The sequence below is a fragment of the Heptranchias perlo genome, chromosome 33, assembly GCF_035084215.1.
Source record: "Heptranchias perlo isolate sHepPer1 chromosome 33, sHepPer1.hap1, whole genome shotgun sequence".
In the NCBI taxonomy this organism is placed as follows: Eukaryota; Metazoa; Chordata; class Chondrichthyes; order Hexanchiformes; family Hexanchidae; genus Heptranchias; species Heptranchias perlo.
In genome coordinates, this window is record NC_090357.1 from 9,512,186 (window position 1) to 9,534,118 (window position 21,933).

Here is a 21,933-nt window from a genome sequence, read left to right on the forward strand (position 1 = left end):
TTAACAGAATACAAGCTCACCTTGTGACATCCAAGAACGGTTTGTACGCTATCGTCATCCATTCCTCTTTGTTTGCAGAATATCTCGGCTCCCGTGGACTCTCTGTCTCTCTATCAAGATCGACCAAGTAATGGCACTGTCTGATGTCAACCTGAGAAGATCAATTTAAAATACATTGTAGTAATTCAATTAACATGGCGACTTTAAAGGATAAATTCAACACTCCCATGATGCCAGCACTGAGCTTCGCTTGAAAGGAAGGCTGGAGAATCAGAGCTACAGTGTTTACCTCCATCTCTGGCCTTACAAGTGCAAATGAAAGCTGAGCTTGTGGAAAAGATGAATTTGCTTGTGTATTAATACAATAAAAGCTTAGTTTTACTGCTTTAAGTCCATTTCATTGCACCTTATTCAAAAAATATTAAATACAAATATTTAGTTATGTTATCAGCTTGGCTCAGCTACTAACACTCCTAACTCTGAGTCGGAAGGTTGCGGGATCGAGTCTCACTCCAGAACTTGAGCACGTAATCTAGACCGACTCTTCAGTATAGTGCTAAGGGTGTCTGCTGAGGAGCCAGCTTTCGAATGGGATGTTAAACCAAAGCCCTGACTGCCTGTTTATGTCCTGTTATCCAGATATTTGTCATGTTTCCATTAAAGTAGGTCATGAAGTCAGATTGAAATCTGAGAGTTTTCACTTGACTATGTTCAGGGGTCAGCAAGAAATTTCACAGAATTTTATCACCTTAGATGTCTTACCCGTTGTTACTAGTGTTAGGATAATTAAATAACTTGTTTGCTGATGACAGTGAATTGGGGAGTATGGCAGTTGCGACAAGGAGCATGAAAGACTGCAGGAGGACATAGATAGACGAGCAGGATGGGCAAATAAAAAGGCAAATGCGGTTCAGTGTAGAGAAATGTGAAGTATCCATTTTGCAAGAATAGGGAAAAGAAGTCCATCTTTAATCCTACAGTTCTGAAGAAGAAAACCTTCATGAAGGAATAAACCTTCTGAAGAAATAGCATCATGAAGGAATCGCTGGGCACAGGACTGGAATCAGGCAAACGGTATCTATGTTTAAAAAGAATGACAAAACTGACCTATCAGCCTAATATAACAGGCAAAATAACAGAATATATTCTAAGGGGTAGGCTGGAGAAGTAATTGCACATTAACAATTTAATAAGAAAAGGCAAGCATGGGTTTGGCTGGAGATCCTGCCTGAGAAGCTCCTGGACATCTTTGAGGCCTTACAAATAAAACAGAATAAGTAGCAGTCTTTTGATAAAGGTCTACATGAAAGACATCCCGTTAAATTAAAATCCACAGGACCCCAGGGTAGAACAAAGAAACTGGTTTAAAAAAAATAAGAAAATGAGTACTCGGGATGGTGTAATAATGTCACAAGGCTTGTGGGGGCGGGGGGGAGGGGGAAGCAAAAATGTTGACTACAAGGGTCAGTACTTGCTTTTGATCTACATAAATAAATTGGGACACAGAAACCTACAGTAAACTGGTCTTACGTGCTGATGTCTTAAAATTAGAGAAAGTAGTAGAGACAGAGGATGTAGTGAGTGAATCCTAAAAGAGTTTAGACTGGTTATACAATTGGACACATGGCAAATGATATTCGGCAATGACAAATGTAAACTATTGCTTGTAGGTCACAAAAAGGGGATATAAGAATACAATGAACAGAACTGAATTAGCATAGGAGGTCTTAGAAAGGAGTCTGTGTTTAATAGGAAGCATCACATTCAATGTCCAGATAATGTGATGGAGCAATTGACAAAGCCAAAAGAATGCTAGAATGTATTCCAGTGTTCTGGCTATATATGTTTAGAAATTATGCCACAGCTTCATCATGCACTGGTCACCCAAAGAATACTGTGTTCAGTTTTGGTCACGTCGCAAAAATAAAACATACTTGTGTAAAGACCTATGTAAATACCAGATATCGGAGTCTTCAACTCTTGCAGACAAAGCTGCAAGATGGATATGCATCTCAAGGCGTTTTTAATAATAACCAATAATGATGCAAGCCATCAATTGCAACAATATTCTGCTTCCCTTGGTCTTCCCCTCCCTCTTGCTACAGAACATCCTGGGTTTCTCCTTATATACCCAGCTTCCCCCTCCCCTCCCCTTGCCCAAGGTGGGGATGAGCCAGGACTCCAGCTTCCCGTAGACTGGCCCCTCATTGCCTTCAGGTCTGTGTTTAGACCTGCGTCAAAAAGGTTACAGGGAGGAGCAACAAGACTGATTACGAGCGTAAAAAAAGTGAGCTATCAGGAAACATCACAAAATATTTAGCTTTAGGGTCCAGAAAGAATGTCCTACTTATTTATAGACCATTTAAAATGTTGTATATTTTAATGAGGTATCTCCTTTATGAATGGAAATCACTTAAAAAGTAAACTTAGAACAAGTACCAGGAAAAATGTTTGGAATAATATACCAAGCAAAGTCTAAGATTCCAAATACAATTAAATGCCATAATGGGACAGTTAACGTACTAGAGGGATGAACTTCAATATGCCAAATGGCCTCTTCTCATCATTGACTTTTCTTCAACTGAACACTCGTATATTCAGCACACAATGAACCTCAAGGAGTTGAAGCCTTCAAAACAATAGGAGGAGGGGACGGGAGAAAACGGGAATAAAAAGAAAGAAAAAACAAACATTCAAGAGATGCTTCCTGTTCTCTATTTATACTTTTACTGTATGCAGGTCAGTGATTTTCGAATTGGGGTGCATCCATTCTGCCTGTATGTAAACTAGATGCTTCAACACAAAAGTAACTACTCAGAAACAATCTTCTTTAAATCTTCAGTCAATGCATTTATGCTGTCTTTACACCACTTTATAGTAGAGTAAATGACAGCACAGAGCACAAAATGGCAGATAACTATTGGTGTTTAAGCTTGTTCAGACTGCTGAAAGAAAGGCAGTACTGAGGACTTACAAGATGTTGTATTAAATTTATTGACCAGTTGGACATGCATTATTTTCTGAGACCTATTCAAAGTGGTTAGTACAACATGCTCCATTTTCAGAGATCAATACACATGTGAAGAGTTAAGAAGATTTGGAGTGTCAGATTCTTATCAATTAAGCATTACCAGTACCAATACTCATCTTCTATACTCCTAACTGGAACAATCAATAGGTATCAATTGACAGTTAGCAATGTCTAAAGTCATTTGTCAGGTCACATAGATGTATCAACTTCCCTACATACCCCCAGCATTAGGAGAACCAGTAATATCCTTTGTCACTGTTGGCTTCCCAAGAGTGGTTTCAAGGGATTGTACCCATGTGCTCATCAACCAGCTGAAAGTACACATTTCTACTACAACAGGATAGGTTTGCAGACTATCAATGGTACACAGTCAGGCATATCATCACATGTGTGTCTGCATGCCAACTGTCTTGGCAATATCCAAGACTTCCCCCGCCCACCCCCCCAACCCCAGTCATTTCCAGTTATGAACTGGGCAGGAGACTTATGTGAGGAGAACTCAATGCAAGATTAACCATCTGATCTCAGTGCTCTTTAGTTCCATTATTCCTTGAAACGCAATCCCAATGGTTATTATGTCTGGTGGAGCCCTCCAGTACTGGACCGTGCCAGGGTTTGTGGGGTCAGTGGGAGAACACCTAATTTGCATGGGTCAGGCAAGCAGGTGCAAGTGACGCTACAGCCACACCTCCGGCACCCGCACGCCCCCTGCGGCCAGAACATGCAGCATGTACTCGCCGACCGCTGCAGGTGTATCCCTCTCAGGTCCCGGTGAGAGGAGGCCAATCTACTAAAAAAAAAAATCCACTATTCTTCTCCCCCCCCCATAGGTCCACTTTTCTGGCCTAGACCCCAGTTGTGGAGCCCACTTTCACCCATCTGGATACACCAGGTCCCGAATGAACCAGGAAAGTGGTAGTTCCTAGCACAGGGAGTCGTCATCATCCCTGGCTCTGACCCCTGACATTTGCCCTGTAAGGGGCATAATGGAAACTCCTGGAAATGGTACAACCTTAACTCATGTTGGAAAGTGCTTCCACTTGGACCTCAGAAATGGACAAGTTCAAACATGCCATACTCTGCCCTGGGATTTACTTGAACTTTGGATTGTGGGTTCCCACCAGTTTGATATTCCAAATCAAGTGCTGTTAGCACACAGGAATTTCTTGTTTGTTATGGGAATACATTTCCACTTTGAGAATTAGGCTTAGGTTTTCTAATTGCATCACCAACAGTAAACCACTTGTTTCAATGGGTTGCTGCCGGCGCAACAATCAGAAAACCTAGGTCTTAGAGTCAGGTGATTAACATTGGAATATGTATATAAACAAAGTTCGGAGAGAGACGCATTTTGTTGTGGAACCAAGTAAAATGCAATAGTTCCTCTTGTAAATGAGTCTGTTTAAAACCAAGACAATCCTTGGCCTACTGATGAGTGAGTAAGCCAGAAATTCTTGACTGGCATCTCTTTTATTGTGTGTTTCTTTGAATTAGAATAATTAAATGAAGGTATTTCAAAAAGGTTAGACAAAGAAAAGACTTCCCTGAAGTTATGTTCTCTTAGGATCGTCTTAAATGGTTTTAGAAACCAACAATTCTTTTGCATTATTTCCACGTGGTTACAATTCCACTGGCAGGCCTCCAAAAACATTGCAAAGTTAACAAATGAATTGGCCCCATTACAATCCCTGGAGCCAGCCTGGTCTTTATTTCAGGCAGCACCATTTATCACGCTTGCATTGATCTCTTTGACATCTTTCCCTTTCTTTGCTGGTCAAGCAACCTGTGAAAGCAGCACTGAGATTAACAGTGTAAATAACCAGTCTCACGTTGAAAGCGGAGGGTGACCGATAATAGGCACAGCTCCCATCGCTACAGGGAACGCGTTGGCCCAACTTAGAGCCATAGACTAACTGGCTCCAAAGAGGATGCATTGCTCAATTCGGGTCTAAAGCAGATTCCTGCTTGGTGCCAGCCTACTTTTGTTTTCCCACCACAGAATAATTCAGAGACCAAGTTGGCAGGAACTCAAAAGTTATGCATCCCAATAACTGGATCAGCTCCTGAATAGCTGTTTAAGACTTGACAGCCCATAAAAAAACATTTCTAAAAAACAGAAACAAGAACAGGAAATGCACAGGTACCTGAAACAGAAACATAGGATAATGTAGAGTATGACAATCTGAACATTTAACCTATGTTTGTTTGTCAGGTGCTAACTGACCTGCATTCTCTGCTTTTATTTTACGATTCAGACAGCACTGCTATGGATAGTCTGTCTTATGGTTGAAATAACCTGTTCCCACCATGCACATTTTACCAAAGTGAGCCCATTCCCTTTCAAAAGCATTCAGGTTCAAATTGAGTGGCTCCTGAATGACAACCTTCAAATGTCTCCTCGTAGAACAACAATCATTGCGTTCCAAATAAGTATTTAATTGTTCAAAGCTCTTTGGGATGTTTTGATGCTGTATTAAATGGAATTAATTCTTTCTCATGATAAGCCACGGATACACTGTTTAAGAACAACATTGGTGTTAGGCCATGCAACGCACAATATAATGAAGTATTTATGTTTTGATAGTCATTTCGTAATATCCATAAAGAGGCTGCCTTGCGGGAAGCCATCTATTGCCAAGGTGGAGTTGTGCTTAATGTGGCCTACATCTACTGGCTTGTGGTTACTTATGCTCCCAGCTCCTCCTCTTGAGGAGTTGCTAGGTTATTAAGTGGAGCAGAAACCAGAAGGAAAAAACAGGCTTACGTTATTTTTTCTGACACTTTTAAAAAAAAATTGCTCAGCTTGATTTGTTGCTGTTTTATGAATGATATTTGAGCCAATCAGAAGCAAGCGTGACATATACTTTGCACCTGTGACACGTCCCAGAAATTTCTTTTCCTTCTTTAATCCAGGATTCCCACGACCATTTAAATTCAACTGCCAAATAATAGGCCCGGATTCAGAAATAGGAGTATTTGTAACCCTTCCCTGGAGTATTCTTTGACAAAATATAATGTACCTTTGTCAAACTTTCTCACTGATGTAGTATTTTGACAAGGTAAAATAGTCATTGCAGTTACTGTGGTTTTTTATTGAGACAATCATAGTATAAATTGCAACCCATCATTTGCTGCAATGAAATAACTATTAAATGATTCCCAATTTGGTAATCTACTCTGTGGGAGAAACTTTAGGGTAAGGATATAATTTGCTACTAGGAACATAAAGACAATGCCAAGCTTGATTCAGTGAGTAATCTACTCATTTTCAGGACTAAATTATTACAACCAAAGTTCAGTAAGAAGGGAAAAGCCTCAAAGTAAAATTCTATACTTTATTAATCCAGATAACAACTCATTCGCGATGTTAAAATTGTACACTTTTAAACAGGCCTGCAAACTGCAACGCCACAATGTCAGAATTTCAGCTAGAGTCCAAATAGTAATCCTGAGCGACATTCAAAATTGGTCTTCCCCTATAGGGCGAAATTGGAAGGTGAATTTGGAAGTGTTGTGATGAAGCATACAACCTGTTGCTCATGTTGATATTGAAAAGTAGACACCCTCCATGGGACTGTGGCACTATCTTCATAATGCTGCAATTAAAAGTGTCTGTGTGTTTATGTTTGGTGGGAATGGGAATTCTAGCAGATGTATTGCTTTTTTTGGACTTGCACTGGTTCAAATAGCACTTCCAATGCTGTGCCAAGGAGTTTTTAATCCTTAAAAAAATATAATTTTTTTTTATTAGAAGCGCCAATGGGAAGAGTCAAGGGAAGAGAAATTACCTCATGTTTACCTCCTGGTAGCATATTCCAGGAACACCATTGGCAGCATTCCATGGAGATCAGTGTGGATACTCCAGCAGGGGTAACAGGAAAAAAAAGTAGCACTGTTTTTATGTATGTGGGTATTTAAAATGTTAATTAACTGGAACATTTTCACTGCATTTGTGAGTACAAAGGTCTAGGGTGAATTTTAGAAACCTTGCCATTGCTTCCTGGTCAGTCGATAGGTACATTTGTGATTGTGGAAGAACTCATGCAACTCATAGCAAAGGTACAATTTGTAATGGAATGGTTCAATGATACTAAAGTTACTTTAAAGAACAAATAAGCTGGTAGTACATAAAAACACTCACAACTCTGCAACTAACACGGCACTAAAAATGCCAACAACCACCACTCGGGAAGCTGTCGTATTGTAAATATATAGGGTTGAAAAACAGCAAAGAATTTCAGTTGCAGCAGCAAACTAATTAATTTTAAAAAGGCTATGAATGAGGGATTAGGTAGTGCAGTGAGTTATACAATGGTCTTCACCCCTTGGGATCTGGGTTCAAGGTCAGACCAGACTGATTGGATAAAAATCTCCCCTGTGAGAAGAATTTAGGTGATTTCAACCAAAGCATGAAATTGGCACGAACTGGCAATGTCACTCAGAGCAGTCACTGGACTGCTGGTGTGGAGAAAACAAAAAAAGCTACTGCATCTCTATTTAGCACCATCTGCAACAGCAAAATGAAAAATTAAACGGGCGTGACAAAAGTGCGACAGAGGAAGCAAGTGTGACAAACAGGAAGTGCGCACTAGTAAATAAGGTCACCCCAAGTTCAATTAAAGGCTGATGGTTTTTGGCCAGATTCTGAGATCAACGAGAGGACACTTTCTGTTGCTGGGGAAATAACTCGGTACACTGGCAGATGCCTGTAAATCCCAGGTTCCCCAATGTTGGAAAAAAAAAGCATGAAATCACTGCCTTACTTTCTCTTTTTATGCTTTTTTAACAGAATGTTTTACATCTGTAACAACATGTAACACTTGAAGCATGATGGACTCAAACCTTTTACACCCAAATATACAGTAAGTTATTCAGTAAGTACCATGAAGAATAACAAATAGGTGAAACAGAGTTTAAAAAGGTAATTTTATCTGAGTGTTGATTTTTCTAAACTTCTTGAGTTACGATGAAGGACGTCACCAGAAATGTCCGATTGAATTACTTCCATGTAACTCACTGCCAACTGATCTCTTATCTTACAAGTATTGAAGCTCAGACTGTGTTTTCTTTTATGTTCATTTGCCGACATTTGGACCACAGCTGAAGCAAGCCAAGTTACACAAGAAAGGTGAGGAGCTGTGGAAACTAGAATAGAATGCAAACAAAAACACTCCATCATATCCTTGGAGTAAGAGGGCAAAGGGCATAAAATAGTTTCCATTACTCTAAGGTCATTATTTGTGTTTGATGCAGATGGAGATGATGAGCTGTCAGTATCCATGTCAAAGTGAATGCAAAGATGTGTCTAAAGGAAATAAAATTACTGCTGCAACAAGCCATTTCATTTAAAAGCTAAAAACCTGTTTTCCCCACGTATATTATCCATTTTTGACCAGTCTGGTTTGTGATGTGAAGTGAAGTGGTCACACACTTTAAATCTTCAATGACACAAATGCAAAGCATTCAACTTTTTCCTCAGCTTGATTGAAATTTGTGTTCATTAAATTAAAAATCCACCATGATGAATCAATGGGTTCGACTGAAGTATCGAAACAATTGTGTTACTGAAGATTACTCATAAGTGTTAAGCCAAACTTCAATAGAAATGTTTCATTGTTCCTTTGCACAATTCTTTACACTTGTTGCAGATAGTTTAACGTTCTTTTCAAATAAATAATTGCTGTTTATGACTTGGGTTTTTCACGGCATCTAAAATCTGTACTGTCTTTGCAGCGTATTTGTGCTCCGACGTTGGCTTGGGATGACGAGCAATGTGCAGCCACAATTATCCCACAGCCCAACTTCCGAGGGTCTTCACAAAAAGGAAGGGGGAAAAAATTTGAAGAATGAATGACTCCTTGCACCTTCTACTGGCCAGTTCAAGTTTGACACTGATTCCCCCAATGACGAGTGGATAAACGCACTACCCTCCCTACTCAGCCATACAGACTAGAAGATCCCAAGTTCGATTCCAACAACTCTACGCTTGAATCTTTACAAATCAGGTTTACGCCTTTGTTATAGCACTGAAATGGCCTCCACCAAAGTCGCAAATGCCATCCTCTGTGACTGTGGCCTTCGGTGCATTATGTGCCTTCCACAGGGACGACCACACCATCCTCCTCCAACATCTCCTCCATTGTCCAGCTCAGTGGGACTATGTTCACTTGGTTCCATTCTTACCTATTCAATCGCAGGCAAAGCATCTCCAGGAATTCTCTGGTTTCTCTTCGCGTCCCCCCACCCTTACCTCCAAAGTCCCTCAATGATCGGTGTGTGGCTCCACCTCTTCCTCATCTACGTGCTGCTCCCTTGGTGATGTCATTCACAGACGTGGGATCATAGGAGCATAGGAACAGGAGTAGGCCACTTAGCCCCTCGAGCCTGTTCTACCATTCAATGAGATCATGGCTGATCTGTGACCTAACTCCATATAGCCGCCTTAACCAAAGGCATTAAGGGACATGGGGCTAACAAAAATCTATCAATCTCAGATTTAAAATTAACAATTCAGCTAGCATCAACTGCCGTTTACGGAAGAGAGTGCCAAACTTCTACCACCCTTTGCCTGTACAAGTGTTTCCTAACTTCACTCCTGAAAGTCCTGGCTCTAATATTTAGGCTATGTCCCCTAGTCTTCGACTCCCCAACCAGTGGAAATAGTTTCTCTCTATCTACCCCATCAGTTCCCCTTAATATCTTGAAAACTTTGACCAAATCACCCCTTGATCTAAATTCCAGGGGATACAACCCTAGTTTGTGTAATCTCTCCTCATAATTTAACCCTCGGAGTCCAGATATCATTCTAGTAAATCTAGGCTGCACTCCCTCCAAGGCCAATATATCCTTCCTAAGGTGCGGTGCCCAGAAATGAACACAGTACTCAGGTGTGGCCTAACCAGGGCTTTGTATAGATGTTGCATAGCATCTACCCCCTTGTATTCTAGTCCTCTAGATATAAAGGCCAGCATTCCATTAGCCTTTTTGATTATTTTCCGTACCTGTCCACCATATTTTAATGATCTATGTACATGGACCCCTCAGTCTCTTTGGCCCTCCACTGTTTTTCACCATTTAGAAAGTATTCTGATCTATCCTTCTTAGGTCCAAAGTGGATGACCTCACACTTGCCTACATTGAAATCCATTTGCCGCAGTTTTTGTTATTCACTTAACCTATTAATAGCTCTCTGTAATTTTATGCTTCCAATGCTGTCTATCTTTGTGTCATCAGCAAACTTAGATATGTGGCTCTGTATCCCATCATCTAAGTCATTAATAAATACAGTGAATAGTTGAGGCCCCAACACAGATCCCTGTGGGACACCACTAGTCACATCCTGCCAATTTGAATACCTGCCCCTTATCCCTACTCTCTGTCTCCTGTCGCTCAGCCAATTTCCTAACCAGGTCAATAATTTTCCCTCAATTTCATTAGATCAGCTTCCATATGTCTGCTGATGACATTCAGCACTATCGCTCCACCAATTTTCTTGGCCCATCCACTGCCTCTGTGTTGTAAGACTGCTTGTCCCATAGCCAGTCTTGGTTGAGCCACAATTGCCTCCAATTAAATACTGGGAAGACTGAAGTCCTTGTCTTCCCCACCACAAACTCTGTACTCTTGCAACCGATTCCATCCCCCTCCCCAGACAACTCCTCAGGCCGAACCAGACAGCTCGCATCCTTGCCGTACAATTTGACCCCGAGCTCAGCTTCCGACCACATACACTCTCCATCGCAAAGACCGCCTATTTCAACCCCCATAAGATCACCTGCTTCTGTCCTAACTTCAGCCTATCTGCCCCTGAAAACCTCATCCATGACTTTGTCACCTCCGACTATTCAAATATTCTCCTGGCCGGCCTCCCACCTCCATCAACTCCAGCGTATCCAACACCCTGTTGCCCATATCCTGTCAGGCACCAAGTTTTACTTATCTATCACCCCTATCCTCCCTAGTCTACATTTGCTCCCCCAAAGGCTCAAATTTAAAATTCTTATCCTCATGTTTAAATCCCTTCACGGCCTCCCCCCTCCCCCTCCCCCTCACTATCTCTGTAGCTTCCAACAGCCCTATATTACCCGACAAACTCTTTTTTATCCGATTCAGTCCTCTTGTGCATTCCCGCACCCTTCCTTCCTCCCACCACTGGTGGGGGTTGCCTTCAGTTGCCTAGGCTCCATGCTCTGGAATTCCCTCCCTCAACCTCGCTCTCCTCCTTTAATACCATCCTTAAACTCACCTCTTTGATCAAGCTTTTGGTCACCCCTAATATCTCCTTCTTTGGCTCGCCGCCCATTTAAAAAAAAATTACACCCGTGTGTAGTACCTTGGAATGTTCTTCTAGGTTAATGACACTATATAAATGCAAGTTGTTGTTGGTATGTGTTGAGTTAACTGATCTCATCTGGGGTGGCACAGGGCACTAGAATTGGCCTTAGCATCCCTGGGCTCTGAAGGTGGGCGGGGGGGGGGGGGGAGGATTCAGCTAGGCTTCCTGCTCCAGTGATCCATCCTGAAAAGTACATAGGTGAAGACAGGAATTGGGCTTAGCTTAGCTTTTACCTCCTTGGTAAAATAGCCTGCCAACATTTAACATTTTGTATCTGTCTTCACAGTAGAAGATGCTAATAACATACCAATAATAGTAGATAATCAAGGGACAAACGTGAGAAAGGAACTAAAAACAATCACTATCACCAGAGAAAAAGTACTAGGTAAACTAATGGGTCTAAAGGCTGATAAGTCCCCTGGACCTGATGGCTTGCATCTGAGGGTCTTAAAGGAAGTGGCTACAGAGATAGTGGTTGCATTGGTTGTAATCTTCCAGAATTCACTAGATTCTGGAAAGCTCCCAGAGGATTGGAAAACTGCAAACGTAACACCCCTATTCAAGAAGGGAGTGAGACAGAAAGCAGGTAACTATAGACCAGTTAGCCTAACATCTGTCATTGGGAAAATGCTAGAATCCATTATTAAGGAAGTATTAGCAGGACATTTGGAGACTCATAATACAATCATGAAGGGGAAATAGTGTCTGACAAATTTATTAGAGTTCTTTGAGGAAGTAATGGGCAGGGTGGATAAAGGGGAACCAATGGATGCAGTATATTTGGATTTCCAAAAGGCATTCGATAAGGTGCCACATAAAAGATTTCTGCACAAGATAAGAGCTCATGGTGTTGGGGGTAATATACTGGCACGGAGAGAGGATTGGCTAACTAACAGAAAACAAAGAGTCGGGATAAAAGGGTTATTTTCAAAATGGCAATCCGTAACTAGTGGGGTGCTGCGAGATCAGTGCTGGGGCCTCAACTATTTACAATATATATCAATGACTTGGATGAAGGAACAGAGTGTCTTGTGGCCAAATTTGCTGATGATACAAAGATTGGTGGTAAAGCAAGTTGCAATGAGGACACAAAGTGTCTGCAAAGGGATACTGACAGGTTAAGCGAATGGGCAAACATTTGGCAGATGGAATATAATGTGAAGTTATCTACTTTGGGAGGAAAAATAAAAACGCAAAATATTATTTGAATGGAGAAATACTACAAAATGCTGTGGTACAGAGGGATCTGGGTGTTCTCGTACATGAAACACAAAAAGTCAACATACAGGTGCAGCAGGTAATCCGGAAGGCAAACAGAATATTGGCCTTTATTTCTAGGGGGATGGAGTATAAAAGCAGGGAAGTCATGCTACAACTGTACAGCGTGTTGGTGAGACCACACCTGGAGTACTGCGTACGGTTCTGGTGCCCTTATTTAAGGAAGGACATACTTGCATTGGAGGCAGTTCAGAGAAGGTTCACTAGGTTGATTCCGGATATGGAAGGGTTGTTTTATGAGGAAAGATTGAACAGGTTGGGTCTATACTCACTGGAGTTTAGAAGAATGAGAGGAGATCTTATTGAAACATACAAGATTCTGAGGGGTCTCGATTGGGTAGATGCTGAGAGGATGTTACACCTCATGGGGGAATCTAAAACCAGGGGGGCATGGTCTCAGAATAAGGGGTCGCCCATTTAAAACAGAAATGAGGAGGAATTTCTTCTCCCAGGGGGTTGTGAATATTTGGAATTCTTTACCCCAAAAAGCTGTGGAGGCTGAGTCACTGAATACATTCAAGGCTGAGTTAGACAAATTTTTGATCAGCAAGGGAGTCAACGGATATGGGGAAAGACCGGGAAAGTGGAGTTGAGGTAAAAATCAGATCAGCCATGATCTCATTAAAATGGCGGAGCAGGCTCAAGGGGCCGAATGGCCTACTCCTGCTCCTATCTCTTATGGTCTAACATCCAGGCTTGCACATCTGGAACGGGCACTGGGTGAGGTACCAGAGGACTGCTGGTACCTTTAGTACCACATCCCAACAAATGTCAAGGCTTTTATTAGAAAAGGGAGGAAAATGAAAAAGAATTGGGTCCCGAAAGCTCATTGCTCGTTTATGCTCTTGGGCAGCGTATGGCATGTGGCGATGAGGACCAAATGAAAGGGACAAATAACTAATTCAAATGCTTTGTTATGCTTACTGCTCTCTTCTGAATGGATCTACCTTCTTCCAAATAAGACCAGAATGCCACCGACCTGCAATACTTGAAAGACACAAATCACCAAGCCCCATTTGTTGAAGAGAGTTATAATAAATAGGTGCACAATGGCCCTCTTATACAACATGGTCAATCAAATTCAAGCTTGTGTGTAGCAGACCTTTCAACTGAAGATGTCCCAGTTAGGAAAGAGGGAGAGACAAGGACATTACTCTAAAATAAATCACCAGCTCCTTGGTTGTATTAGAATTTATCATATCATTCCCATTGGCCCACTCAGCAGGAACAGTCACCACCTCCTGTTCTCGCAGGATCGTTAGTGCTCTCAATGATACCGTGTTACCAATCCATTTCAAAGTTGGATCTTCAGTGTAAGATTTATCTTCATTAAAAGTAGGCGACACCAATTTAATTTGATATGGAACACCACTATTCCTTTTTATATTTCAATCTTCTGTACTTAAGTTAGAGGCGTTAAACCATCTTATCAAATCAACATGAATAGAGCAGTTTCTCAATCTGTCCAACAAAATATGGTGACTGGAACCTCACAGACTGACTTCCAGACCAGTGCAACATAGCCTACTGAAGAGTTAAAGATTCACACACACACGTTATAGCCATCTATATTATACCCCTCTCCGAAGATGCGGTTGAATCATCTATGGAACATACTACAATTACACATGGAACTGAGGGAGTAAAATATCACTCACTTCTGAAGGTTCACGCAACGTAAAATTCCCTTCCCCTAGAATCACCTTTCAAGAGTTAACAATCAAGAAAACGCGGCAACCACAAGCAATCAGCCCACTGAGCCTAAGGTCCATGTCCGATTCCTGGTCTGTGCAGTTAGCTGGTCTTAGCCAAGACTGCTGCCAAACACTACAATTGGCTTCAGTGTCCTTGGGTCATGGAGGATAAAAAGACCTGACAGCCATCCCATGATCGCCATCTAGTGATAGCTGCTTGAAAGTGCTCGTGTATGGACGCTGGGTCAAGCTCGGCTATAATAGCCTGCATGATCAGATAGCCTGCTGAAATTCACCATCGAGGCTCGCACAATGGGACTGGCCAGTTGGTCAAAGTAGCAAAGTTGTCAGTGGCATTGGAACCACACCCACTTCAGAAGAGGGGAGAAAATTGGCAAAAAAGTTAAAATAGCCTTTCCGATGAACAAACTCCGTATTCTCTAAACTGCTGGAACATGAATTATAAAAAGCTAAAACCAATTTTCTTTTTCCACAAATAGATGCTTCTGCGTGGCTTACCGAGGGGCTGAATGGCCTACTCCTATTCCTATGTCTTCCCTTAATCCTACAATCTTTAAGGTTTTTGACCCCAGTAATAGTATAAGCTTTGGGTCTTAACCTTCCATCTAGTTTTCTCAATTAAAAAAAAGACCTGTTTACTATCCCACCCACTAAATTAAATCAAAACCATGGGGAAATAGCGAACTATATCCATCATATGAGTGAGATCCCACAGTGCATATGAAAAGTAAAGACTCATCAACTATGGGGCTTATTTTTAGTTAATACAGACCCGAGTCAGCATTTCCTATCAGAGGGGTCCCACGCAATATAATCTTATTAAAAACGAGTCTGACGCACGTCTGCACCATAAACCTCAGATCAAATTATGGAAATAATTATATTTATTTTTTTATTGCTCTTTACATAATGGTTAAATCCCGATTAATGCATTATTGATAATACAAAGCCTTTCCTTTTTTTTTATTAAAGTAATGCTCCATGTATGGATATTACTAAGTAGGATTTAAGCCAAATATACTAGAAATTAAACAACATACTAGCGCCCCCACCTCACTTTCCAGCTAAAATGCCTGGAAAATAAACCTATTGCCCACATATAATGGCGACCCATCAGTTATCACAGCTCCCCAGAGGGCAGGAGGTTTGATTTTAAGGCATGCTGATTATTCCACACAGTGTAATGGCTTCATACAGACCGGGGGGGTGGGTGAGGTCGGTCGCCAGAGAGAGGGGGAAGTTTGCGAGCCAGAGAGTCAAACAGTGCTGGAAATGCCAGAACAGGCAAGGAAGCAGCACCTGCCTAGGAAGAGGTGAGCGTTCTCCGCAGAGTAAGATACAGTACCCCTCACAATAATGACTTAACCATAAGACAATTCCCCCTTACTGTCAACCCCCAGTGACCTAAATCTCCAATCTCATATGCGAGTATATAGAGCATTACATTTCGACATCCCATAGTTAAATGAAGTGAGAGAGATTGGTACAATACTGGCAACAAATCATTTAACAAATTCACCAGTCTTCATTTGCAGATATCACGTCATTATCACCAGCCAGTTTGAATGTCAGAGTTGGTGACACAATCTGATCCATCGTACAAAGCAAACAGCCCATTAAACAACTGATCACTTGGCTGTTCATGTGTACAGCCCTTCCATTTCAACAGCTGATTGCTCAGCTAATTAGTGGTTCATATCGACTGCGCAAATGTCTGAGCGACAGCTTTACAGAAATATTAGGATCATGGAGCTAAAAAGAGTTTTATCCCTCACAATGACTTACATAAAACAGACTTGTTCACTGTGTGCACCACTGGATGAGATGGTTAAATCAGTTTGTAACTGAGCCGAACAGGCCCCCAGGGGGTCTCATGTTTGATTCCTGACTTGTACTAAGTTTATTGATGTCATGCCTATTGGAAAAATTCCACATAATTGGCCTCAACTATCCTAGCCTTGGCTGGGAGAAGAGAAAATCAAGGAGAGGGAAAAAAAACAGCCAGGGGTCCTATTCTTGATTGCTGTCCGGTGACAGTATGCGTCTGTGGGTGTTATCTGAGGACAAGATTGAACTCAGTTGTGATGCCCTCCACAGATGAACAGCACTTACTGTGTGAACTCACTCATGAACAATATCCGCTTGGGTGAGGAACTGGAGGGCTGCTGGGGTCTGCGGACTGCACCTTCATAGGAGTTAGGGCCTTCAGGAGAGGAAGGGGAGTGGAGGAAATGAGCAAAAAATAACTACTTTAGGATCTCGTAGCTAAATAGGACTCTTGTCTCTCATACTGTCTTAAATAAAAAGGATGACTTGGGCATTTGGTTGTTTTATCTATTTCCCTTTGCCTCATCTTTAGGTTTGTCCGTCATCAGGCAGAAATCCCCCGGCCAGAGGGTAAGCCGGCAACTTAAAATCATATTAATTCTAATAAAGTTTCTCCAGGTGAATTAATGAGAGACTTCAAGAACATTTTATCATAATTTCCTGCAAAATTGGAGTTAGCAAGGCAACATTTGTTAATCTGCAATCTATTACACTTGTTGCTGTCTTAGTAACCTAGCCATATCCCATTAGTTAACAGATGACAGGGTGAGATGAAGTAGGGTGGGAGGAGGTTCATGTGGAACATAAACACCGACATAGACCCGTTAGGAGGAATGGCCTATTTCTGTGCTGTAATTTCTATGTAGTTCTACATTGCGCTCTCCTGACCGCAGACTCTGGGTATGATGGCCACTATAAGCAAGCACAGCTGGAAAGAGTAAGCTCGTTGTCCTTATAAAAAATTGTAATGTAGTGAAATGAAGAGGTTGAGAGAACACAGTGTAAACAGCATGCGTTGGGGAACAATAACCTCAATGCAATGTGCCTGTGATCTAATTGATATATTCAGTCAATAAGCTCTCCACTTTCTTCCCAAAAATCATCTTTTGTAATTTTACAAATCAGTGCTTACCTAACTTGCTATTCGCTCATGATCAGATGCAATGCAAACAGGAATATTAGACCAAGTTCACCGACTATAATTTGACAGTACAGGAAAAAAATGCAGCCTAATTCGCATGCTTCCATCCCTACTGAATTAAGTCAAGAATTCGTGTAGAATTCTTTAACCTGAACACGCACATCTTCACTCTCCCTGGAATGAATGTTGACAATTGGATGTCTATGCTGTTTAAGTTTGTGTGCCCTTTGTCCTTTCTTTCTGCAATGCAGCGCACTGCTCCACTGCTGTCAGACAAGCACTGGATACAACGTGCCTCAAATGGCGATCTCTGTGGACTGGGCTCTACAGTTCATTGCACTGCAAGGGGAGAGCCACACACTTATCAGAGAAAATCTCTGAGAAGAGCATTTGAAAATAAACCTCACGTAAACTAAAGGTTAAACAAAGAGCGACTGCTGGTCTGGATTGCAAGGTGCGCATTCGAACGACAACAAAAATATATTAGTACCCAAATGCACAAAAACCATGAATTGTTCTACTTTCCTTTAAAAAAACAAATTCCATTGTACATGTCATACAAAGATGTGTAATAATTGACCATATTTGAGGCCTTTTATATCACAGGTACAAATCTCAAGACACAGGTTCTGATATGGTACACTGGCTTTGCCCCGGACCACAGCTATACCGTGAAGTCAACTGGTTTAGGAGAACTAAACCCTGCAGGGGGTCTCTTACCTCTTGTGCGCTTCTTTATTATTTTCTGGTGCCAGTCCACAAATTACCAGATTTATTAAATACAATTTCACAACCTTGTCATGGTGGGATTTGAACTCAGGACCTCTGGGTTGCTCGTCCAAAGCCATAACTACCAGGCTACTTTACCCACGCTTAGTGCATAGTTCTGCCTGGCGGCTTCCATTTTGTGGTGTGTTCCTTGCGGTAGCACTCTTGCCTGTGAGTCAGAAGGCTGTGGGTTCAAGCCCCATTCCACTGTGGGTTCAAGCCCCACTCCAGAACCTTGAGCACAAAATCTATGCTGACACTCCAGTGCAATACTGAGGGAGTGCTGCACTGTTGAAGGTGCCATCTTTCGGATGAGACGTCAAACCAAGGTCTGCCCTCTCAGGTGGATGTAAAAGATTCCATGGCACTATTCGAAGAAGAGCAGGGGAGTTCTCCCTGGTGTCCTGGCCAATATTTATCCCTCAACCAACATCACTTTAAAAAAAGAGATTGTCTGGTCATTAGCACATTGTTGTTTGTGGAACCTTGCTGTTAGCAAATTGGCTGCTGTGTTTCTTATATTACAACAGCGAGTACACTTCAAAAAGTACTTCATTGGCTGAAAAACACTTTGGGACGGCCTGAAGTTGTGAAAGGCGCTATATAAATGTAAAATCTTTCTTCCTTACTTTCTTAGTCAATCCTGGTACCTCCTCACCTCTGAGTTTATGCTACAGTCTCCACCACTTAAAACATCCACATTTAAAACAGGCAGCCGCTTATATTGGCCAAAAAGCAATAATCATTATCTATTTGCATTAATGTCAATTTTAAGGTTGCCGGTAATAGTGTCTTAGGTGCGTTGTTTATTTTGGGCAGAAGCAGCTCTTTACACTCACTAGTTCGCAGACTTCACATCCCTTAGGCTTCCATTCCTTCTACAATTTAAAATGCAGGTTTAGTATCATAGAAAAATGTTCCAAAGCCACATCCACAACACAGGGAATAGTAGGTTGGAGAAGTCACTTACAAGACATCAACTCCATTGAGCGGTGGTTTTATAAAGCATGATGGTGGAGCTGCAGCAGTTTGTTAGCACCCTCAGATTGAGTCACTGCCGCTAACTCTCTGCGGCCCAACCAGTACTGTGCGTGTTGTATAAAATTAATTTTGAATCTCTGCTGGAGCTGCTGCTTTTTCTTTTCACTGATACTGAGCAATGATGCAAACTGACTCTGGGTGTTTAATTTTACTAACGCTACTGCATTATACCGGCCTTCGCATATAGCGGGCAAATCGCGTTCACACGAGCACGCCTGCTATATGTGGTGGGGACTGTGCTGGTTTTTGTATCACTGTATGTCATGAAGCCAGGGTTGCCAACCCTCCAGGATCATCCCGGAGTCTCCAGGAGGAATTAAAGATTAATCTCCTGGGAACTGTTGTGAGCAACTTGGGAGAAAAATTATAGGGGTATTAAAAAAAAATTCCATTTTTTTTGAACAGTTTTGTTTATTAGTTATAAAAATACTGGAGATGGGAAAGAGGCTGTTTGATTGGGCGGGGTAGCTGGAGGTGGGAAATCATGTGATTGAAACATCCAGGAATACATCCAACTAGAGTTGGCAACCCTACAAAAAGCTGCACATTGATGTAAACGGGGAAGTACAAATGGCCTACCAAAATACCTTTAGTGTATTCCTCAGATTGCATTCACTTGATAGAACATCAATAAATTAAATCCAAATGTCGCAGGGTTTGAAGTTGATCAAACACTTTTACCATCTTGGGTATCTCAGTAATGTGAAAAGCAATTTGTGGTTTTAAAACTATTACAGACAATGAAGTTAAATACAAAAAACATGTGAGCTGTACATCTAGGGTTGATGCCAGTCACAGATTGCAGAGTAAATTAATCAAATAGAAGGTTTGCAGGAGGTCATATCATCAAAACAGGAAAATTACCCATGAATAAGGAGTTAAATGACCAGAATTAATTCAAACCTCTGCTAAAACTGAGATTGATTGTAATCAAGATGAAATATTTCTCAATAACCTGCAAATCTTAAGCTTCCCGTGCTTGGCACCTATTCATGGGTGTCTAGCCAAATCACAGATTAAGGTTTAAAACTGCTGGATATTTGGGTTTCAAAGAAATTGCAACTTCTGTTGCATGTGTTTCACTGTTTCCCCCTCCCCAACAGCTGAACCAGCACTGGCCTGTGTAAGAGGCACTAGCAATTGGGAATCTAAGGGTTAATGCTCTGATCTCACATTTGAAGGGAGTGTGGGTCAGAGAAATGGTAGTGTCATCGCTAACCCACAATCCCAGCGAATTTACCCCTTTCTGTTGTATTTCCCTTACCTTCTTGTGCATTCTTGAGTATTTAGGGCTTACATATGTATGACCAGTGCCAGCTAAGGGATATGAGCTGATTTCTTCAGCGTCAAGTCAACCCAGGAGCAGAGCTCAGATCCAGTTTCAATGCAACTCAAGAGTTCTCAGGCAGTGGTGAAATCAATGCCAATCTCTTTAGTGTGAACTCTACTTTGCAGATATCCTTCCCTCTCCATCGCTGGGTAAGTATCTCAATTCTGCTGGTATTTGTGTTTCAATTTCAGTAACGTCAACCACGTTTGCACAATAGCCCAGTACTGTTCCGACTCAGTTGAGCTTTCCGTGCTTGGCACTACAAAACGATGCAAGTTTGAGAAAGTGCGATCAAACAGCTTTTGAAAACAAAAACACCTGATCGCAGACCAAAAATACTTAACATGCTTTTGGCAATTTGTTTTGTATATCATTGCAATGCAAGTTATATGACAGGTAATAATGATAACACAGACTGCTATTTACAGAAAACGAGAGAGAGGGAAAAACAACATCTTTTTAAATTCCCCCCTCCTCCACAGTATCAAATTGCCAACTGGAACCTGAACTGTCCGATCCAAGGTGTTAATATTTCACAGGTAGTCAAAGAATGAAATTTCATACGAATAAAAAAAATTGTTGCAGCAATAGTTCAGATATTTCTTTTACATAAAATGGCTGACTGTCAGTATTTATAATTAATCTTTACCAAAGAGTTGTCACGGCAACACTTGTCAGTTGCCGGAGGCATGTCTATCACAGTTGAGGTAATAAAGGGACTTCTCTAATTATGCAAGATGCTTTATGCTCCTGCACTCAGTGCCTCACACCATTACATCTTTAACAGCAAGGTACCCCCAATCATAGAGTTGAAACTTATCAGAAGCTTTTCAGGTCTCAACATGATGCCAGATGATGTCAATAGTTTTTAATTATCAGACATGTAATACGAAGAACAAATATTTGGTGAGACTAGAGACTGACTGACTCAGACTTCAGGATAAGTTGTTGAGGTCTTGAAGCTTTCGGTGCTATTTCAAGGACTAAAAATAAGATTCCATTTGAAAGTTAAGAACATAATCAACAGCTATTATTGCCTCAACTAGATACAAACTGCAGTACTGGAATAAATGACTGATTAAAGTTGAGCTGCAATGACACTGCTTGTACATCTGAATCATATAACGTTCAAATCCTGCATAATAAGTTGGCATTTATGATAATCAAACAGAACTTTCTAATCATCAAAATTGAGAGCCAGAGCAAGACATTTTCACACATATGTAAGGGTGGTGGAAAATAAAAGTTAAAACCAAAATGGATATTGGATTTAGGGAAATTGCTGATTTGCTGTGAGCCATGTCTTATAAATGATCAGTGGCGCAACTTTAACATTAACTTATTTAGTCCCCATTAAGATGGGGTTCACGTGGGAACGTAATTAGCCAGGCTTCCTTCCTGACTACCATCCAGTGACCCACCCACTGCAAAATGCTGGCGCAAGGAATTCTGATGAGAATAAGACCA

General features: G+C 41.4%; 1 protein-coding gene across 4 annotated transcripts in view; it reads right to left on the reverse strand.

Annotated features, from left to right (window-relative positions):
- Positions 1-21,933, reverse strand: part of alg9 (ALG9 alpha-1,2-mannosyltransferase) — a 186,471-nt gene that overhangs the window by 72,688 nt on the left and 91,850 nt on the right. For all 4 annotated transcript variants that reach the window (XR_010958296.1, XM_067970973.1, XM_067970972.1 and 1 more), the window contains one exon: positions 21-151. Coding sequence is in view for 3 of the 4 variants with exons in the window: in XM_067970973.1 (XP_067827074.1) it covers positions 21-151 (131 nt within the window). In the remaining variant the exon portion in view is untranslated. The remainder of the gene's footprint in view (positions 1-20; positions 152-21,933) is intronic.